General features: G+C 45.2%; 2 protein-coding genes across 16 annotated transcripts in view; both read left to right on the plus strand.

Moving 5' to 3' along the window:
* The window catches only part of LOC307074772 (NACHT, LRR and PYD domains-containing protein 3-like), a 408596-nt gene that overhangs the window by 72271 nt on the left and 319869 nt on the right, over window positions 1–16456 (plus strand). Inside the window, exons 1-4 of one of the 15 annotated variants that reach the window (XM_079735095.1) lie at window positions 9020–9140; window positions 9334–9390; window positions 11051–11147; window positions 11744–11857. The exons of 10 other annotated variants lie outside the window; for them this stretch is intronic. In XM_079735095.1, coding sequence (XP_079591221.1) covers window positions 11065–11147; window positions 11744–11857 — 197 coding nt within the window. In that variant the 5' untranslated portion in view covers window positions 9020–9140; window positions 9334–9390; window positions 11051–11064. Of the gene's footprint in view, window positions 1–9019; window positions 9141–9333; window positions 9391–9418; window positions 9591–11050; window positions 11148–11743; window positions 11864–16456 lie in introns of those variants that run through there. 4 more of the 15 variants (XM_079735094.1, XM_079735093.1, XM_079735098.1 and 1 more) reach the window with 4 other exon arrangements.
* LOC307075091 (zinc finger BED domain-containing protein 4-like) lies at window positions 12274–15653 on the plus strand (the record flags this gene model as incomplete). The annotated part of the gene is made up of 4 exons (XM_079735596.1): window positions 12274–12495; window positions 13252–14276; window positions 14381–14697; window positions 15160–15653. 4 exons carry the CDS (start codon window positions 12274–12276, stop codon window positions 15468–15470), a joined length of 1875 nt encoding a protein of 624 aa, XP_079591722.1. The 3' UTR covers window positions 15471–15653.

The following is a 16456-nucleotide window of genomic DNA, read 5'->3' on the forward strand; positions in this document are numbered from 1 at the left end:
GTAGCAAGACATAATCATGGCTGATGAAGCAGCTGAAAAATCAGTTGAACAACTAAAGTTCGAGAGAACTACATCCAAAAGAGTATTAACCCAGCAACTGACCATCAATGGAGACATCAATAAAATAAAATAAAGAGGAAACAGTTTGTTTATTGAGTGAAACCCAGTAGGAACACTGAGTGGATACACCTATCTATTTTAAGTGGAGAATGCACAAAAAAGGGAGAGAACTTGACTTGAATATATATTGTGACACAATTCACACATTTATACCAACAGTCCACATATGTCCATGGCGATTAGAGAAGCTTCTTTCTCACAAAAGGGTGGGATCCTGACCCCAGGGAGGCGCCCAGGTATTCGAGAAACCAATTAGAGAGGCTTCTTTCTCATCATAGGGAGGGATCCTGAGCCTAGGGAGGCGTCCAGCTCATACAGGAAGCCATCCATCATGTATCAATTCTAGAGATACGAGCGGCCCAAGTGTTCGAGAAACCCAGACGCTCAAGGCCACAAGAACAAGTGTAATTCCCGCTTATAGCCACAAGAGATCAGCACCAAGCCATAAACTATGTTGCAATGCCAACACATAGCCCCAAGGGATTAGCGCAGAGTACACATACAGGTATCCAGGAGGCGGGAGTTCAGCACCATGCTTAGCCAATCAGAGCACATACCTGAGTCCACGCCTGCCCAGTATTAAAGTCACAACACTTACCTCAGGGGGCCACAACGCTCCAGGTAACGCATCCATCAGATGCCCTACTAAGTGTATCTCCACGCGTGCATAATACAATTATGATCTTATTTGCTGTAGTCGTAGATGGAAGGTTAAAAAATGTCACACAATCGGTACTTACTGCAGGCTCTCATTTGCAAGTGCACTGATTGCGTGCCAGTCTCCGACTATACACCTGAATTTTATTCAGTTGATTGCTCTTCTAAGTGCGCCAGATAAGTGCAAATTATTGTTGTGTTTGCATTGTAATGCACAACCTTGCCTCTCCTTGTTATAAGACAACGTGCATCCAAACAACTTTAGCCAATGCATCCCCCTATGTCAGTGTTCCGTATGATACGAATACGATATATCGGATTATCGTGTGTGTTTTGTCATGTAGGCTAAAGATAAAGACTGAGTGTCTTGACTTGCGTCCATGAAATATTGTAATGTAATTGGCCTACTGCGTATTGAGAAGCGCTCGGCGGCACGCCGCCCCGCTATCCTTCAGGTCGCTGTCCTATTGCCTAGCGCCGCCGCCCCGCTATCCTTCAGGTTGCTTTCCTATTGCCTAGCACCAGTCCGCTGGCTTGTTATTGTTTAACCCTCATCGGCGCATGCGCCGTCGCCTGCCTTTCCTTTTTTTTGTTGTTTTCCTGCCTGTCTCCGTGCGCGCTCCCCGCTCCCCTGTGTGGATCCTCAGTAAAGTTATGTTAGACTACTATACTCTCGGTTGTGAGTTTTTCCTAACTACTGGCGTGGTGGCAGCGCAAATTCACTGAACCCAGCCTCACAATTGAAACATCTCCAACTCCGACGAACAAGTCATCAACCGAGAAGGTTGTTTGAGATCCTCTCCATCTGCGTAATGGCGACTAACAACCGTGCACCTAAACAGTGGTGCAGAGTCTCCAAACAAGAGACTCTGAATTCTTTTGAAAACTGGAAGCAAAACCTACTATACACACTCTCTTTGGACCCATTGTTTGCTCCACTTCTCGTCGAGGGGGCGACGTGGGCTAAGAAGAGTAGAACTGCCGTTCTCAGAGGATTCCGGGACAATGGTGAGCAAATTGCTGAAGCTCGCAGGCGAACTGCTCAACAGAAAGTGAGCCATTTAGAACTGATGCTAGGTCAGATTGCTAACTATTGCCCTGTGATTTCACGTAACACCATTGTTCGAAATTCCACATCAATAGATGGTATCTGGCAAGCCATTCGACTACATTACGGTTTCCAGACAACTGGCGCTCAGCTAATTGATTTTGTGGACATTCACTTAGAAACTGACGAGCGACCTGAAGATCTATATCAGCGCCTTATGGCATTTACAGAGGATAGCCTCCTCAAAGCTCGTGTGTTGACTCACCATGGCGAAACTCTAGCTGAGGATGAAGAGCTGTCCCCATCCCTTGAGAACTTTGTAGTTGTGACATGGCTACGCTTAATTCATACTGGCTTACCCAAACTTATCAAACAACGCTACGGCACTGCATTACGCACACGTACATTGGCTTCTATCAAACCAGAGATTTCCCGAGCTCTTGACTCCCTCCTGAATGAAATCCGCACAGCTGACGATGCCAAAATCATGCGTGCGGCTGCCACTAGCCGCACATACAGTAGCTCATTGCCACGCAAGCCCCCATTCGGTGCTTCCCCTAGAATGCCGATGAGAATGAGCCCCCATGAGAAATCATGCCCTCTCTGCAAACAAGCAGGCCGCCAGGGCAACACACACTTCCTCAGCGCATGCAAGTACTTGCCCGAACAGGACCGTAGATTCATGCTGAAGGCAAGACAGATTGTCTCTGTGCTTGACAAGGATCCTGACGACACAGCCGTGTACCATGAGTATCCTGATGAGCCACTTCCTCACGAGTGCCCTGAGCCGACACAGCCCCACACTGCTCGCGCTGTACAAGTTCGGCAATCTCCATACATCGACACCTCTGTAAACACCACCATGCACGCATTATTCTTGACACTGGTGCTACGTGCAACATGATAAGACTGTCAGCGGCACGCCGCCTTGGTGCTCTTGTGACCCCGAGCTCCCAGTCGGCTCACCAGGCCGACGGTTCCTCTCCCATGAAGGTGGTAGGAGAGACCCGCCTCGCGTTTTGTCGTGACTCAAATGAATTCCACTTTGACGGCCTCGTATTTGAACACTTGGATGTGGACATACTGGCAGGCACCCCCCTCATGTCCTCAAATGACATTTCTGTGCGTCCTGCTAAAAGACTGGTCACCGTAGCCGATGGTACAGCATTCCCCTAGGGCTCCGCTGACACCCAACTCACCAGGAACGCTGTCCGCCGCACCATACTGTTGCGTGCCCCTCCCACTTCAACCACCATTTGGCCGGGTGAGTTTGTGGAGATATGCCTCCCACCATCCGTCCGATTCGGCATATGTCTTGGAACCCCGCCTGGATGCGCACAGTGCGCGCAAGTGTGAAATGTCACATGCCTGGCCTCACCCTGGAGTGATATCAAGCGTTGCAGGAGGGGTCCGCATCCCGAACCTCTCGTGTGAGCCTCATGTCTTGAAGCGCCACCAGCACTTCTGCCAAGTGGATCCCCTCTCACCACCGTCCACACCACACCCAGCACCGGACTCTTACACTATCACGCCCATAGTCAGACACCTCCCTGTGCTGACTACAGGTGTTAAACACTCCCGGGGCATCCAAGGGGATCCAGACAACCTACTCCCTCCCGGCTTTAAAGATAGGTTTCATACCTTGCTGGACGAACATGATGAGGTTTTCAACCCTGCTATCTCGGGTTACAATGGCGCTGTAGGCCCATTCAAATCCAAAGTGAACATGGGTCCGGTTGAGCCTCCACAACGCAAAGGCCGCTTACCCTTATATGGCAGAGACAAACTTACCGAGTTGCAACAGAAGTTCGATGAGCTGGAGAGTCTGGGGGTCTTCCGACGCCCAGAGGATGTAGGTGTGTCAGTGGAATATCTCAACCCTTCCTTCCTAGTCAGGAAACAGAGTGGCGGTTATCGTCTGGTGACTGCTTTTGCTGATGTTGGCCGATATTCAAAACCCCAGCCATCTCTAATGCCTGATGTGGACAGCACCATGCGTCAAATTGCTCAGTGGAGACACCTGATAGCGACTGATTTGACAAATGCCTTCTACCAAATACCACTGTCGCACGAATCCATGAAATACTGTGGCGTTGTCACTCCCTTCCGAGGAGTCCGTGTCTATGCACGCTCGGCTATGGGCATGCCTGGATCAGAGACGGCCCTCGAAGAACTCATGTGCCGTGTGCTGGGTGATCTGCTTCAAGCCGGTGTGGTGGCGAAGCTCGCTGATGATTTGTATTGTGGCGGCAACTCCCCAGAGGAGCTGATGAATAACTGGTCCTCGGTCCTACATGCTCTGAGACGCTGCAACCTGCGCCTTTCGGCGTCAAAGACTGTCATTAACCCTCACTCTACAAACGTGCTGGGGTGGGTGTGGTCCCAGGGTAAGCTTCAGCCAAGCCCCCATCGAGTGTCCACACTTGCTGCTTGTGAGCCTCCGAAGACAGTAGGAGGCATGAAGTCTTTCATTGGAGCGGTTAAGGTAATGGCCCGTGTGATCCGACACTGCTCTGCCCTCCTTGCTCCTCTGGACGATGCTATCGCAGGGAAGACGTCACAGGAGAACATTACTTAGACTGAAAAAATACACTGTGCCTTCAGTAAAGTTAAGAAGTGCCTCTCCTCCAGCCGCTCAGTCACGCTGCCACGTCCAGATGATCAGCTATGGATTGTGTCTGATGGCGCCGTTAGGAGACCTGGCATAGCCGCTACCCTATACATAATGCGCAACAAAAAGCTTGCCCTTGCTGGTTTTTCAGCGCTAAGTTACGTAACCATCAATTAACATGGCTGCCCTGTGAGGTGGAGGCTCTTGCCATTGCTGCGGCTGTCAAACACTTTGGTCCCTACATCATTCAGTCATCGCACAGGGCCTGTGTCCTGACCGACAGCAAACCATGTGTGCAAGCCTATGAGAAGCTTTGCAGGGGTGAGTTCTCTGCTAGTCCCCGTGTGTCTACATCCCTCTGCACGGCAAGCAGGTTCCAAGTATCGGTCCGACATGTGGCTGCCGCTGCCATTCTCCCATCTGACTTTGCCAGCCGTAACCCTCCTGACTGCACTGACATGGCGTGCCAAGTGTGCAGCTTTGTGCAACGGACTCAGGACTCAGTCGTGCGCTTGCTGTCCAGTGATGATATCCTGGCTGGTCGCGCAAGACTTCCGTTCACGAGCAGGACAGCATGGCGGTCCCTACAGTCTGAATGCTCTGATCTGCGTCGCACCCATGCTCATCTCACTCAAGGGACACGGCCGTCTAAGAAGATGACCAAAATCAAGGACATCAAAAGATACCTTAGCATAGCGTCCATAGCCAGTGATGGCGTGCTCATCGTGAAACGTGATGAGCCTCTCTCCCCATCGAGGGAGTGCATCATTGTCCCCAGACAGGTTCTGGATGGCCTGGTGACCGCTTTACACTTGCAGCTTAGTCACCCAACGGCGAATCAGCTCAGGAAGACAGTAGGGAGATACTTCTTTGCCCTTGACCTCGACAAGTCTGTCAGCCGGGTTACTGATGGCTGTCATTCCTGTGCTGCCCTTCGTCACACCCCCCAGGTCATTGTGGAACAGTCATCGTCTGATCCCCCAGCTGCTGTCGGCATTACCTTCGCCGCTGACGTCATGAAGCGAGCACGTCAGTTAGTGCTAGTGGTACGTGAGTGTGTGACATCCTTTACAGTGGCCATGCTCGTGGAGGATGAGTGTAGCCAGACCCTGCGGGATGGACTCATCAGGCTATGTGTGGAATTGCGCCCCCTAGATGGTCCATTTGCCGTGATCCAGACAGACCCAGCCCCTGCCTTTAGGGCCCTGGTCACCGACTCGCTCCTTGCCCAGCACAGAATTTCACTGGAGCTGGGGCGAGCGAAGAACCTTAATAAAAACCCTGTCGCAGAGAAGGCAGTGCAGGAGTTAGAGGAGGAACTGCTCCGGCAGCTGCCACGGGGTGGTCCTATATCAGCGAGACTCTTGGCCATAGCGACCGCTTGCTTGAACTCCAGACTCCGTCCATGTGGCCTGTCTGCCCGGGAAATGTGGACACAGAGAGACCAGTTCACCTGCACTCAGTTGCCCCTAGCTGATGAGGAGCTTATACGCAGACAACACGATGTGCGGAGCAAGAATCACGCCCACAGTGAGAAATCTAAGGCCCCTCATGGGAGGACCTTGGTCCCCTCTCCAATCGAGGTTGGCGATCTAGTTTACATTCGCACTGACCGCAACAAAGCATGCAGCCGCGACCGATATCTCGTCGTTTCCAACGAGGGTCTCTGGTGTGGTCTGCGCAAGTTCGCCGGATCACAACTTAGGAACTTCACCTATCGAGTCAAGTCGACGGACTGTTACAAAGTCCCTGTCACCTGCCATGATGCCTTTCGGTCCACCAGCTACGATGACGTATCTGACGACGACAGTCCTAGGTCCCCGGCTGCGCCTCAGGTGGAACCCCCCGTGCCGCCTGCTATTCCCCCTGAAATAGTGTGTAGGTGTGTTGGGCTCCTACGCGTGACGCTTAGCCGCGATAGCCAATCAGCGTTGAGCTTGACCCGATGTCACTGGCAGAGTGACGGAGGATTCACAGAAGCAGAAAGAACATGGACGACCAAGTCAACCTTTCACTGGGTGCTGAAACGATGAGGAGGTGGTGAAACTCCCCCAGCTGTGAGCGCCTACGGAGGATGTTGAGTTTAGATTCTCTGCTCGAGCCCGAGCCCGAACCCGGGCCGACCCGCGGGCCGGGTCGGGCCGATATTTCCCACCACTATCCTCGAGCCGGGTCGGGCCGGGCCTTTGATCGACCATTTGTGTTTTTTTTTTAAATCATTGCTTTATTGGCCATATCTGAGGAGAAATCGATGCCATAAACAGAAATATTATATTATAATATTAATATATAATATATAATATATTATAATATTATATATATAATATTATATATATATTATTACACGGGTCTTCCCAATGCCGTGGAACGCTCCGTTCACTGGCATGTAGTAGTCCGGTAACTTGTCAACCACAGCGTCTTCGGTTGCTAAGCGACGTCAACGTCTTTGGCAGACTATTTCTCTGCTGATCAACACTATGCTGGTAACGAATAAATTTTTTAAAGAAACACCAAGTGAAGTTATTTTTTCGTTTTGGCAAGTAAGAAGAAAATAAGCCCCTTCAGGGCGAAGCAAGAACCCTCCGCTGTGCGTCGGTGTCTTGTTCGCCCATCGCACCTAATCGCGGAGTTAAAAAAATTGAACGTCAAGCTCCTATGCATGACGCTTAGCCGCGATAACCAATCAGCGTTGAGTTTGACCCGACATCACTGGCAGAGAGAAAAGTTTCAAGTTAGTTCATTAAATGAAAAATCAGAAAATCAATGAGAAATATAAAGTGCAGCTCGTTGCGTTGATCTTGGGAGAAAGGGGTTCGAGGAGCGAGGTTTTAGTTTAGGTTCGGCTGGTCTCTTGGAGTAGAGTTTTCCCCTGAGGTCAAGACATTGCATTCAGGAATAACCAGCATTTACCATCAGAACAATATAGCCCATGTCATGTAAATCTTCCTGCATCAGTATTCACATGTCAACAGAAGTTCTGAGAGACACCGATGATCAGCTGACAATATTGATGTGGCTACATTAAGACAGCTGTCATGAGTTTCAGCAGACATTAGTACTTCTACTTATTAAGGTTGAGTGTGTAAATCTATTAGTAATATTGGTTGGGTTTAACAGTCTTCATTCTGGAAATACCAAACGTTGCCTTCTGTGTTTCACTAAACATACTATGGCTTATTACAATGCTTTTGTGTTCATGAAATTACAGCAATGGTTTGGTTAAAGACCATTTATATGGTCAGGAGATGTTGATATAATATAATAAGATACATAATTATTAAGTCAGCCTGTTTCACCAGCTGTGGTCTTTTCAACCCCGGTTTTCCAACACACTGATGACTGTTACAGAAGGCTACAGACCTTATGTAGTGATGGGACATTTTAATATCGATCTAACCTTATAGAAAGCTATAACAGGTTATTGTTAGTGTGATGGTTTAGAGCAGGATAACAGCTGACTGAAGTTATAACAGGTTATTGTTAGTGTGATGGTTTAGAGCAGGATAACAGCTGACTGATATAAAGTTATAACAACTTATTGTTAGTGTTATGGTTTAGAGCAGGATAACAGCTGACTGATATAAAGTTATAACAGGCTATTGTTAGTGTGATGGTTTAGAGCAGGATAACAGCTGACTGATATAAAGTTATAACAGCTTATTGTTAGTGTGATGAGCTCCATGTAACAACATGCAATAAGCATATCGAATGACATCACTAATTCAATTCAAATCCCTTTATTCGTCCCCGAGGGCCAATTGAAAGTGAGGGGCGTATGACAATAGCTAAAAAAGAGACACATTCACAAAAACAAGCAGCCCACACACACAAACACTACACAATCAAGCAACACACATCGCAGCAACGACATACAACACATGAGTAAAAAGTGTTCCATGAAGTGCTCCCATTCTAAAGTGCATTGCAGCTTGTTCATAAGTCAGTGAGCAGCATTAAGGAGCTGGACAGCCCTGGGGGTGAAGGTTGCCTTCCTCCTTGTGTGTGTGAGAGTCAAACCGGTTCAGTTCTTTAAGTCTAACGGTCTGTCGTAGCCAGCAGCCCTTCTGCCTCTACTTTGAAAACCTTTCACCTAATTAACTTGTTTGAAGAACACTTTATATAGCAGTACTCATGGATTGCCTCTTGTCCAATCAAATAACTTCAGATGTTGTATAAAACAGCTTATTGTGTGAGCTGAGCTCCATGTTAGGACATGCAATAAGCATATCCAATGACATCACTAAACAGTGTTGGTCCCCGGTGACATGCAGTGATGTCCTGATAGCATACCCAGGCTATTATTACATATTATATTAATATATATCAGTATTCTGACTATATTAAGGCAGCCTTTACAGTTGGCTCAGTGATCCGTGTGTGTGTGTGTGTGTGTGTGTGCTTGTGTGTGTGTGCGTGTGCGTGTGTGTGTGTGTGTATTGAGAGTGCATAAGTGTATGAATGCATGTAACTGTATTTGTTCAGCAGGAGGCGCTGTTGCGCCAAATAAGTCCTGGAGCCACGTGATGACGCCACTACCTTATAAGGGGGATGTTACCCTCCTCTCTCTATGTACCTGACTCTCACGGAGAGCAGCATGTTGTGCAGTGCACAGTTCTTCAATGAACAATGTCACGAGTTGATGACTGAAGAGATAACCGTCTGATCGTCTATTCATGCCTTAGAATTATTATTCCGCTGTGCAAGGTAGGCAGAAGGAATAAGCTAACATATATACCTAACATATATAAAATATATACCACAGTGTTAGAATACCTGCTAACACTGTGTGTGTGTGTGTGTGTGTGTGTGTGTGTGTGTGTGCGTGTGTGTGTGTGTGTGTGTGTGTGTGTGTGTGTGTGTGTGTGTGTGTGTGTGTGTGCGCGCGCCCCCTGTGTAGCTTTCGGTTTCCCAGAAAACACGTGACCCGCGCTGAGAGGGCCGGCCCGTCCTCTCTGTGAGTCAAACCGCTTCAGCTCGGTTACTTCCTCATCCAGAAGTTCTGTCGCAGCGAGGAGCCTTTCTTTCTCCGCTTTGAAAACCTTTCACCTGATTAACTTGTTTTATAAACGCTTTAACCTCCGTTTCTTCCCTTACATTTAAAATTGTATAACTTCATACTGCATGGGACACATTTTTATTAGGTGAGTAGATAAGGTAAGAAAAGATAAGACCGTTTACTACCGTTTTTATCGTCTTTAGGTTGCTGGTATATAATAATGAGTTTACTGTAGAGAATACAACGTTAGTTCATGTTTCACTGCTTTTCTGACCCGTGTGATGAATTGAACACTGTGTTCAGGGGTTGACACTTAGGTTTTAAAAGCGCTTGCCCATCGGGCAAGTACAGGCCATGTTCAATTTGCCCGGATGTGATGTTCTCTTGCCCAAATTATAATGAGAATCGTGAACGGGCCTCTTTTTGCCAGGCACCCGGCCTGGTTTTGGGGGGCTCAGAAAACTCATCATAGCTCAGACTGAAGCTGAATGTTTGCTTCCACACATGTTGTGTTTAAAAAATAACAAACTTCTCTTTGTTAACTTATTTATCGAACGGTCACATCGTGCCGTGAAGTGATTTCAGTCCTCCGTTGCAACCTATTAAAGCTATCGCCCAGTTATATGCAGACCTGCATGATTTTATGCAAATGTTCATAACTAAATGTCAGAGGTTGTAGCAAAGATGTATTTTTTAACTTTCACGTTTCTTGTAGCTCTAACTGAATAATCACAATCGCGTTTCTAGTAGTGTTGTCAGTCACGATACTGGATTTTCTAACTTCGATACTATACCTGGAAAAATATCGATATTCTATACCATTTTCGATATCAGGGGAAAGTTTTTTTCAGGAAAGAACGTACCCAAAGTAAATAGAGTATATCTCCACAACTGCAAGGGCAATAATGTCATCTTTGTGCCAAAAGAAAGATTGTTGTGCAAGTGAAATATTCAATGGGGATAATACTTGGTTAAAGTGAATAAAGCCATGGAACACGGCATAAGTGGAAGATAACATTTCCACCTGAAATAATTATCAGTTGGGAGCGCTGTCTTACTATGAGACACAAATAATGGTATATATCTTACAATTCTGATACATGCTGGACTGTACCACTTTCACAGGGGGGTTCCTGTGGGTCTAGACTCGATTCCTATGGCTTAAACCACACCTGGGGCCATAGAGGGAGAGAAAGACTCGTTGGTCATAAGAGGATACCCTATCGATGTGTTGAGCTTCACCAGTTGATTTATATGGGATCTGTGGTTCAGTAAAGTGACAGAATTCAGACTTTGTTCCAGTAGAGAAATTATTCTAACGTTCTTTACTTTTTTAATTTTACCACAATGCATTTTTTAAGTCTTTTTTATATCTTTTTCGTGTTGTAGTTTAAGCACAGTTACGGTCTCCAAGGTGTTTAATTCTCATCTCTCAGTTCTCATCTGCTGTACACATCTGTACTGTAGTGAGGGCAGTGTGGTTATGTTGTGGGGTTCATATTGACGGTCTATGACGTCCATAATGTTTTAATGTGACGCAGTCACAATAATCTCTCTCAATAAACAGCTAAAGTTCAGAAGGCAAATGAAGTGATGGATGAGTTGTGTTTGTGTCCAGGTCTCCAGTCTACTATGGATGAGGAGAGAGAGGAGAGGGGTCCTACCTCTAAGACCACTCTGTCTGGGGAACATGGCCCCCGGAGCAAAGCTAAGAGGTAAGAAGAGGATCCCTCTGTCTGTGACTGATGTCCATCTCAGAGCTCAGCAGTGATACATCATGACTACATCATTAGTCTGAGTAAAAGCTGTGCGTGTGTTGAATCCCAGAGCAGCAGCAGAGAGCAGACTCCCCTGGACCCAGCAATCGTATGAATGAAATTAATATTAAGATGACTTGTAGCAGACTTTACAGGTTTAATGTTTAAAGGTTCAGTGTCTTTCAAACTGCCCCATTTATTGAATCAGTTTGAATTGATCTAAGGAGCTGAAGTGATATATTGAAACAAATAATCCATGAAGAATAACACAGGTCTGGGTTGAAATGTAGAAACTCTATTCTCTATGTTAGCTAAATGCATTGTGAAGCAACACTCTATGCACAGTATGAAGGGTACTGTTTTTATGTCAATATGTTAGTGCTTAAATGCCATAATAACTTAATTTTTCAGCTCCCCTTTATATTTATATTTCAAAAATCATAGAAAGATTATTGAAATGGAAAGTCATGAGATAGTAGTTGGGTAGCCCTGCAATAAATGATGATGAAACGATATCCACAAATCCTAACCTCCAGATGATGTTTGTTTTTCAGAAGGAGGCAGGAGAGAGCAGACTCCGCTGGACCCAGCTGTGTCTCCATGAAGAGTGACCGGTCTATGGATCTACTTGTTAACTTTAAAGATGGACGCCACTCCAGAGAGGAGAGGTAGGAGTTTCAATCAGACGATAAAACAGACAAGTTGGTTGTTATCAGACTCTACTGATACTTATGTTTACAAGTCAGGGGATTTATAATAGATTGTGTGTGTGTGCAGAGGTGTATAGTAATGAAGTAGATGTACTTCGTTACACTACTTAAGTATTCTTTTTGAGGATTTGTACTTTACTTGAGGTTTTTTTTTTATCAGGACTTTTACTTTTACTTCACTACATTTATAAGTTAAAAAATATACTTTTACTTCGTTACTTTGACATTTGCCACCTCGTTACTCGTTACAAATTAAAATAGTCTCTGCATGAGATTCCGAGAGGACGAGAAGAACCACGTACGGTACTCTCGCGAAGAAGGTATAAATGCGGGATGCGCGCGCCGCTCGGGGCGGCAGAGAGATCACTACAAACATGGCAGCCGCAGAGCATGTGGATGAGGGAGACACAGAAGACGACGCACAGCGTTCAACAGAAGTCGACGACGGACACCCGTGGTCATACCTGGAAGGTATGTTCAGCTACCTCGGGATGGGGGCAAATTCCTACCGAATGAAGTGCATGTTATGCCTTCCGAAGTGCCACGAAATAAAGGCCTTCAAAAACTCCCCGTCCAACCTCAAAAAACACATCGAAGTAAGTGCATTAAGTAAGCAATGTCATTTCATGTGGCAGGAGGGATATACAAATGTGTAAAACATAGTTTTAGCTAACATTACAGGCAAGTTGCTAACGTAACGACGTGCTAGCATGGTTGCGTGCTAGTAGCAAGTTGCTAACGCTATGTGCTAACGTTAGCAACTTGCCCGTATCACACGTGTGGTGGTGTCGTGGACAAATAAACCTACGCCACACACACACACACGCACGCACACAAGTGTTATGCAGGAGTGTCAATAAACAGGGTTAGCATCTCGAACGAGGCAGTTTTCCTCCTGCATGAAACATTTTTAATATCAAGTGCTTCACTTTTTTTAATGAAAAATACACTAATAAATCATACAAAATCTGTAACTTGGAAGTTAAGCAATAGGCTATTGAAAATGTTCCTGTTTGTTCATAGGAACTGTAGTAAAATGGCATGCTGTTCATTAAAATAGCTTTGTGTTTGTTTTTTTAAATTGTATTTGTTGTACAGCAATTAGATATCCATGCTCAGTGTCCTGTATGATGTTTTAGCTTTAAATTATTTGGTATTTTTGAAAGATAAAATATAGTTGACAGTTGACCAACATTTTTTTTTTTTTTATTAATGTTGGACATGCCCACAAACGGGACATCAGGGTGAAAGGGGTTAGAAATCCAGACCTGTCATTGTGGTAACTGTTGAATGATGTCTTGAGTATCATTTGAACTAATATTATTTCTTTTAATTTTGTGTTTTTCATGTAGAGAGCACATCCACAACATCTAAAGAAATATGAGCAGCTGACCTCACAAAAAAGAAAGAGGGCTTCGGAAGCTGGGACCTCCACCCTCAAACAGACCACGTTGCTGGCTACCCGATCCATATCTCAGAGTGCTGTTGACAGGGCCATTGTTAAGTATGTTGTCAACAATCTCCAGCCATTGTCAACTGTCAAGAATGAAGCCTTCAGAGAGCTTCTCACAGATCTTCTTCCTATTGCCAAAGTCATCACACGGGTCACCCTGCGATCAAGGATTGAAGATTTAGCAAAGTCTATGAAAAACGTGTTAACTGAGGAGATGAGTAAAGTGGACCACATCGCCACCACTACAGACTGCTGGTCAGTTAGGAGAAGGAGCTTCCTTGGTGTGACTGCTCATTGGGTGAACTCTACAGACCTAACTAGACGATCAGCAGCCCTAGCTTGCAGACAGCTAAGAGGTTCCCACACCTTTGATGTTTTGGCCACCGCACTCAATGACATCCATACTGAATATGGCATCAGGAACAAAGTTGTGAGGACAACAACCGATAATGGCTCCAACTTCCTGAAGGCTTTTCAAGTTTTTAGTGTGGACAAAAACAATAATGAAGCAGAAGAGAAAGAGGATGAGGAAGGGAATGAGGTGGAGGGAGTGGAATTTGTTGACATGACTTCAATCCTTGTTGAGAATGATGGCTTTGAGTTTGAGCTTCCGAAACATCAACGATGTGCTTGTCATCTGCTCAACTTAGTGTCTACAGTTGATGCTGAAAAAGCAACAGCCAACGATGGATACAAAAAACTGCAACGCTCAACATTCAGCAAGTGTTATGGGCTGTGGAATGAGTGTGGAAGATCCTGCCAAGCAGCTGAAGCTGTGGAAGATGCCTGCTCCTTCCAGCTGCTACGACCAAACGCCACCAGGTGGAACTCAATGTTTATGGCTGTGGAAAGGCTCCTCAAGATTCTGAGAGAGAAGGGAGAGCCAGCTTTGAGAGAGATCTGTGCAGAATTGAAGGTGCCAATGTAAGTTTGAATTATGTATTTATGTATTTATTATTTTTATTTTATTTTTTGGGTACAATATTCATGCATAATTGTAAAACAGTGGTTTGTTTTCTCCCTAACAGGTTTCATCCAGTTGAGCTCACTTTCCTAAAAGAGTACTACACCACCATGAGCCCTGTTGCCCAGTCCATCAACATCCTCCAAGGAGAAGTGGAAGTCCAGATGGGATGGCTTCTTCCGACTATTTCCTTGCTGAGCAGCAAACTGGAAAAAATAAAGATTGCACTGAAGCACTGCAAGCCGCTGGTTGAAGCCATTCAAGTGGGCATCCAGAACCGTTTTGGTGAAATGTCAAGAGACCCTGAATTGGTTGCTGCAGCGATTCTCATCCCAAAATTCAAAACGGCCTGGATCAAAGATGATGCTACACTGAAAATCGGTAAGAAAACATGGAGAAAATAAAAGGAAGAAAATATCCATAAACTTAAATTGTATCCATTAAATTACAAATCTAATGCACACTTACTACATTTTTTTTATTATTTTATTACTCATTTCATACACCAGTCTAATTTTGAATAGTGGTTGAGCCAATATCTAAGATGTCTAATTGTCAGAGTCAAGACTTGTGTTTTTCTCCTTCAAGAATTTGAGTAGCCCACCTGCAAGCTCACACTGCCTTGGTTGTAGATCTGTTATTTTCACAATTTGTCACAACTTTTTTTCTACTTTATATCTTTTTTTTTGTTGCTAATTTTGGCCTTTTGTTTCTGATAGTGTTTTTTGTCAATGTAATATTATTTATTCCTTTAGAATTATGGAAAATGTCATAAATGTAATTAAATTTGTCCAATAAAAATGTGACTGTACTAATGCTAGTGTCACCCTCCCTGTGTTTCAGGGTTGGACTACATCAGGGAGCAGTTGGAGGATCCTTCTATTTCAGCAGAGGCTAGATCTGGCTCATCTGATGAGGGAGACTTCTTCCACATCCTGAAAAGTTCCCACAAAACACCAAGCGCCACCAAGCAGCTTGATTCGTACCTGGCCTACTCAACAGACAACATCAAGATTCTCAAGACGTTTCCTGTGGTTCTCAAGTTGTCTGTCAAACTCAACACACCTCTGCCTGCTTCTGCAGCTTACGAAAGGCTGTTCAGCATAGCAGGTCTCATCTTCAGCCCAAAAAGAGCACGGCACTTTTTGGGCTGACACTTTTGAAAATCAGCTTCTGCTGAGGATGAACCGCAAGTTCAACTTCTCCACTTGAACCAGAAAGTTTGTTTGTGTGGTGTTACTGTGCCTCAGCTCATGAGGATTCCCCCAACATAGTTAAAAAGTGGTTCTTATGTTAAAGACATTGTTTATTTTTGAGTGGTATTCTATACCACATTTCATTCACCTGAAAAAGTGAAATAAAAAACAAGGGGAGAATAATTTTGGGTTGTTTTGCTTCCTTTCATGCGTACTATAAAATACTTGTACTTGTACTTTTGATACTTGAGTATATTTTTTCACAAGATACTTTTGATACTTAAGTACATTTAATGTGAGCTACTTTAAGACTTTTACTCAAGTACATTTTTTTTAGGTGACTTTAACTTTTACGAAAGTAATTTTCAGTTATGGTACTTATACTTTTACTTAGTTATTTTTTTCAAGTACTTTATACACCTGTGTGTGTGTGTGTGTGTGTGTGTGTGTGTGTGTGTGTGTGTGTGTGTGTGTGTGTGTGTGTGTGTGTGTGTGTGTGTGTGAGAGTCTCCATCATGGGGTCCATGGGATCATGGGAGTAGTGAGAATTCCCCCAAATGACCCTAAATTCAGCCTGCACAACCGTCTTAATTTCCGCTGTTAATGCAAACAGATGCATATTGCTCCAGAAAACGATTTTAGCTTCCGGCTTGGCGAAACGAGATGTAGGTCGCGTCGTCTTGAGCTCCTGCAGATTTATTTATTTTTTCAATTTCAAGGCACCTTTCTCACCCCCACTACGGTCCAGCAGCTTAAGTGAACTTTTATTTACACATTTGGTTTATTTTCTACTACTTTGATGTCGCCTAAGGGGAAAAAAGGGAAGAACAGTATTACGCCTCACCTGCGGCCTGTTGCGCGCCCTCAGTCCCCGACCCCTCCTGATTTCCTCCCCCGCGGAGTCTACCGCCGGAAACTATGGACGTAACCTCGCTCAGAAATGA

This window comes from Pollachius pollachius (genome assembly GCF_949987615.1).
Source record: "Pollachius pollachius genome assembly, chromosome: 4".
Taxonomy (NCBI): Eukaryota; Metazoa; Chordata; class Actinopteri; order Gadiformes; family Gadidae; genus Pollachius; species Pollachius pollachius.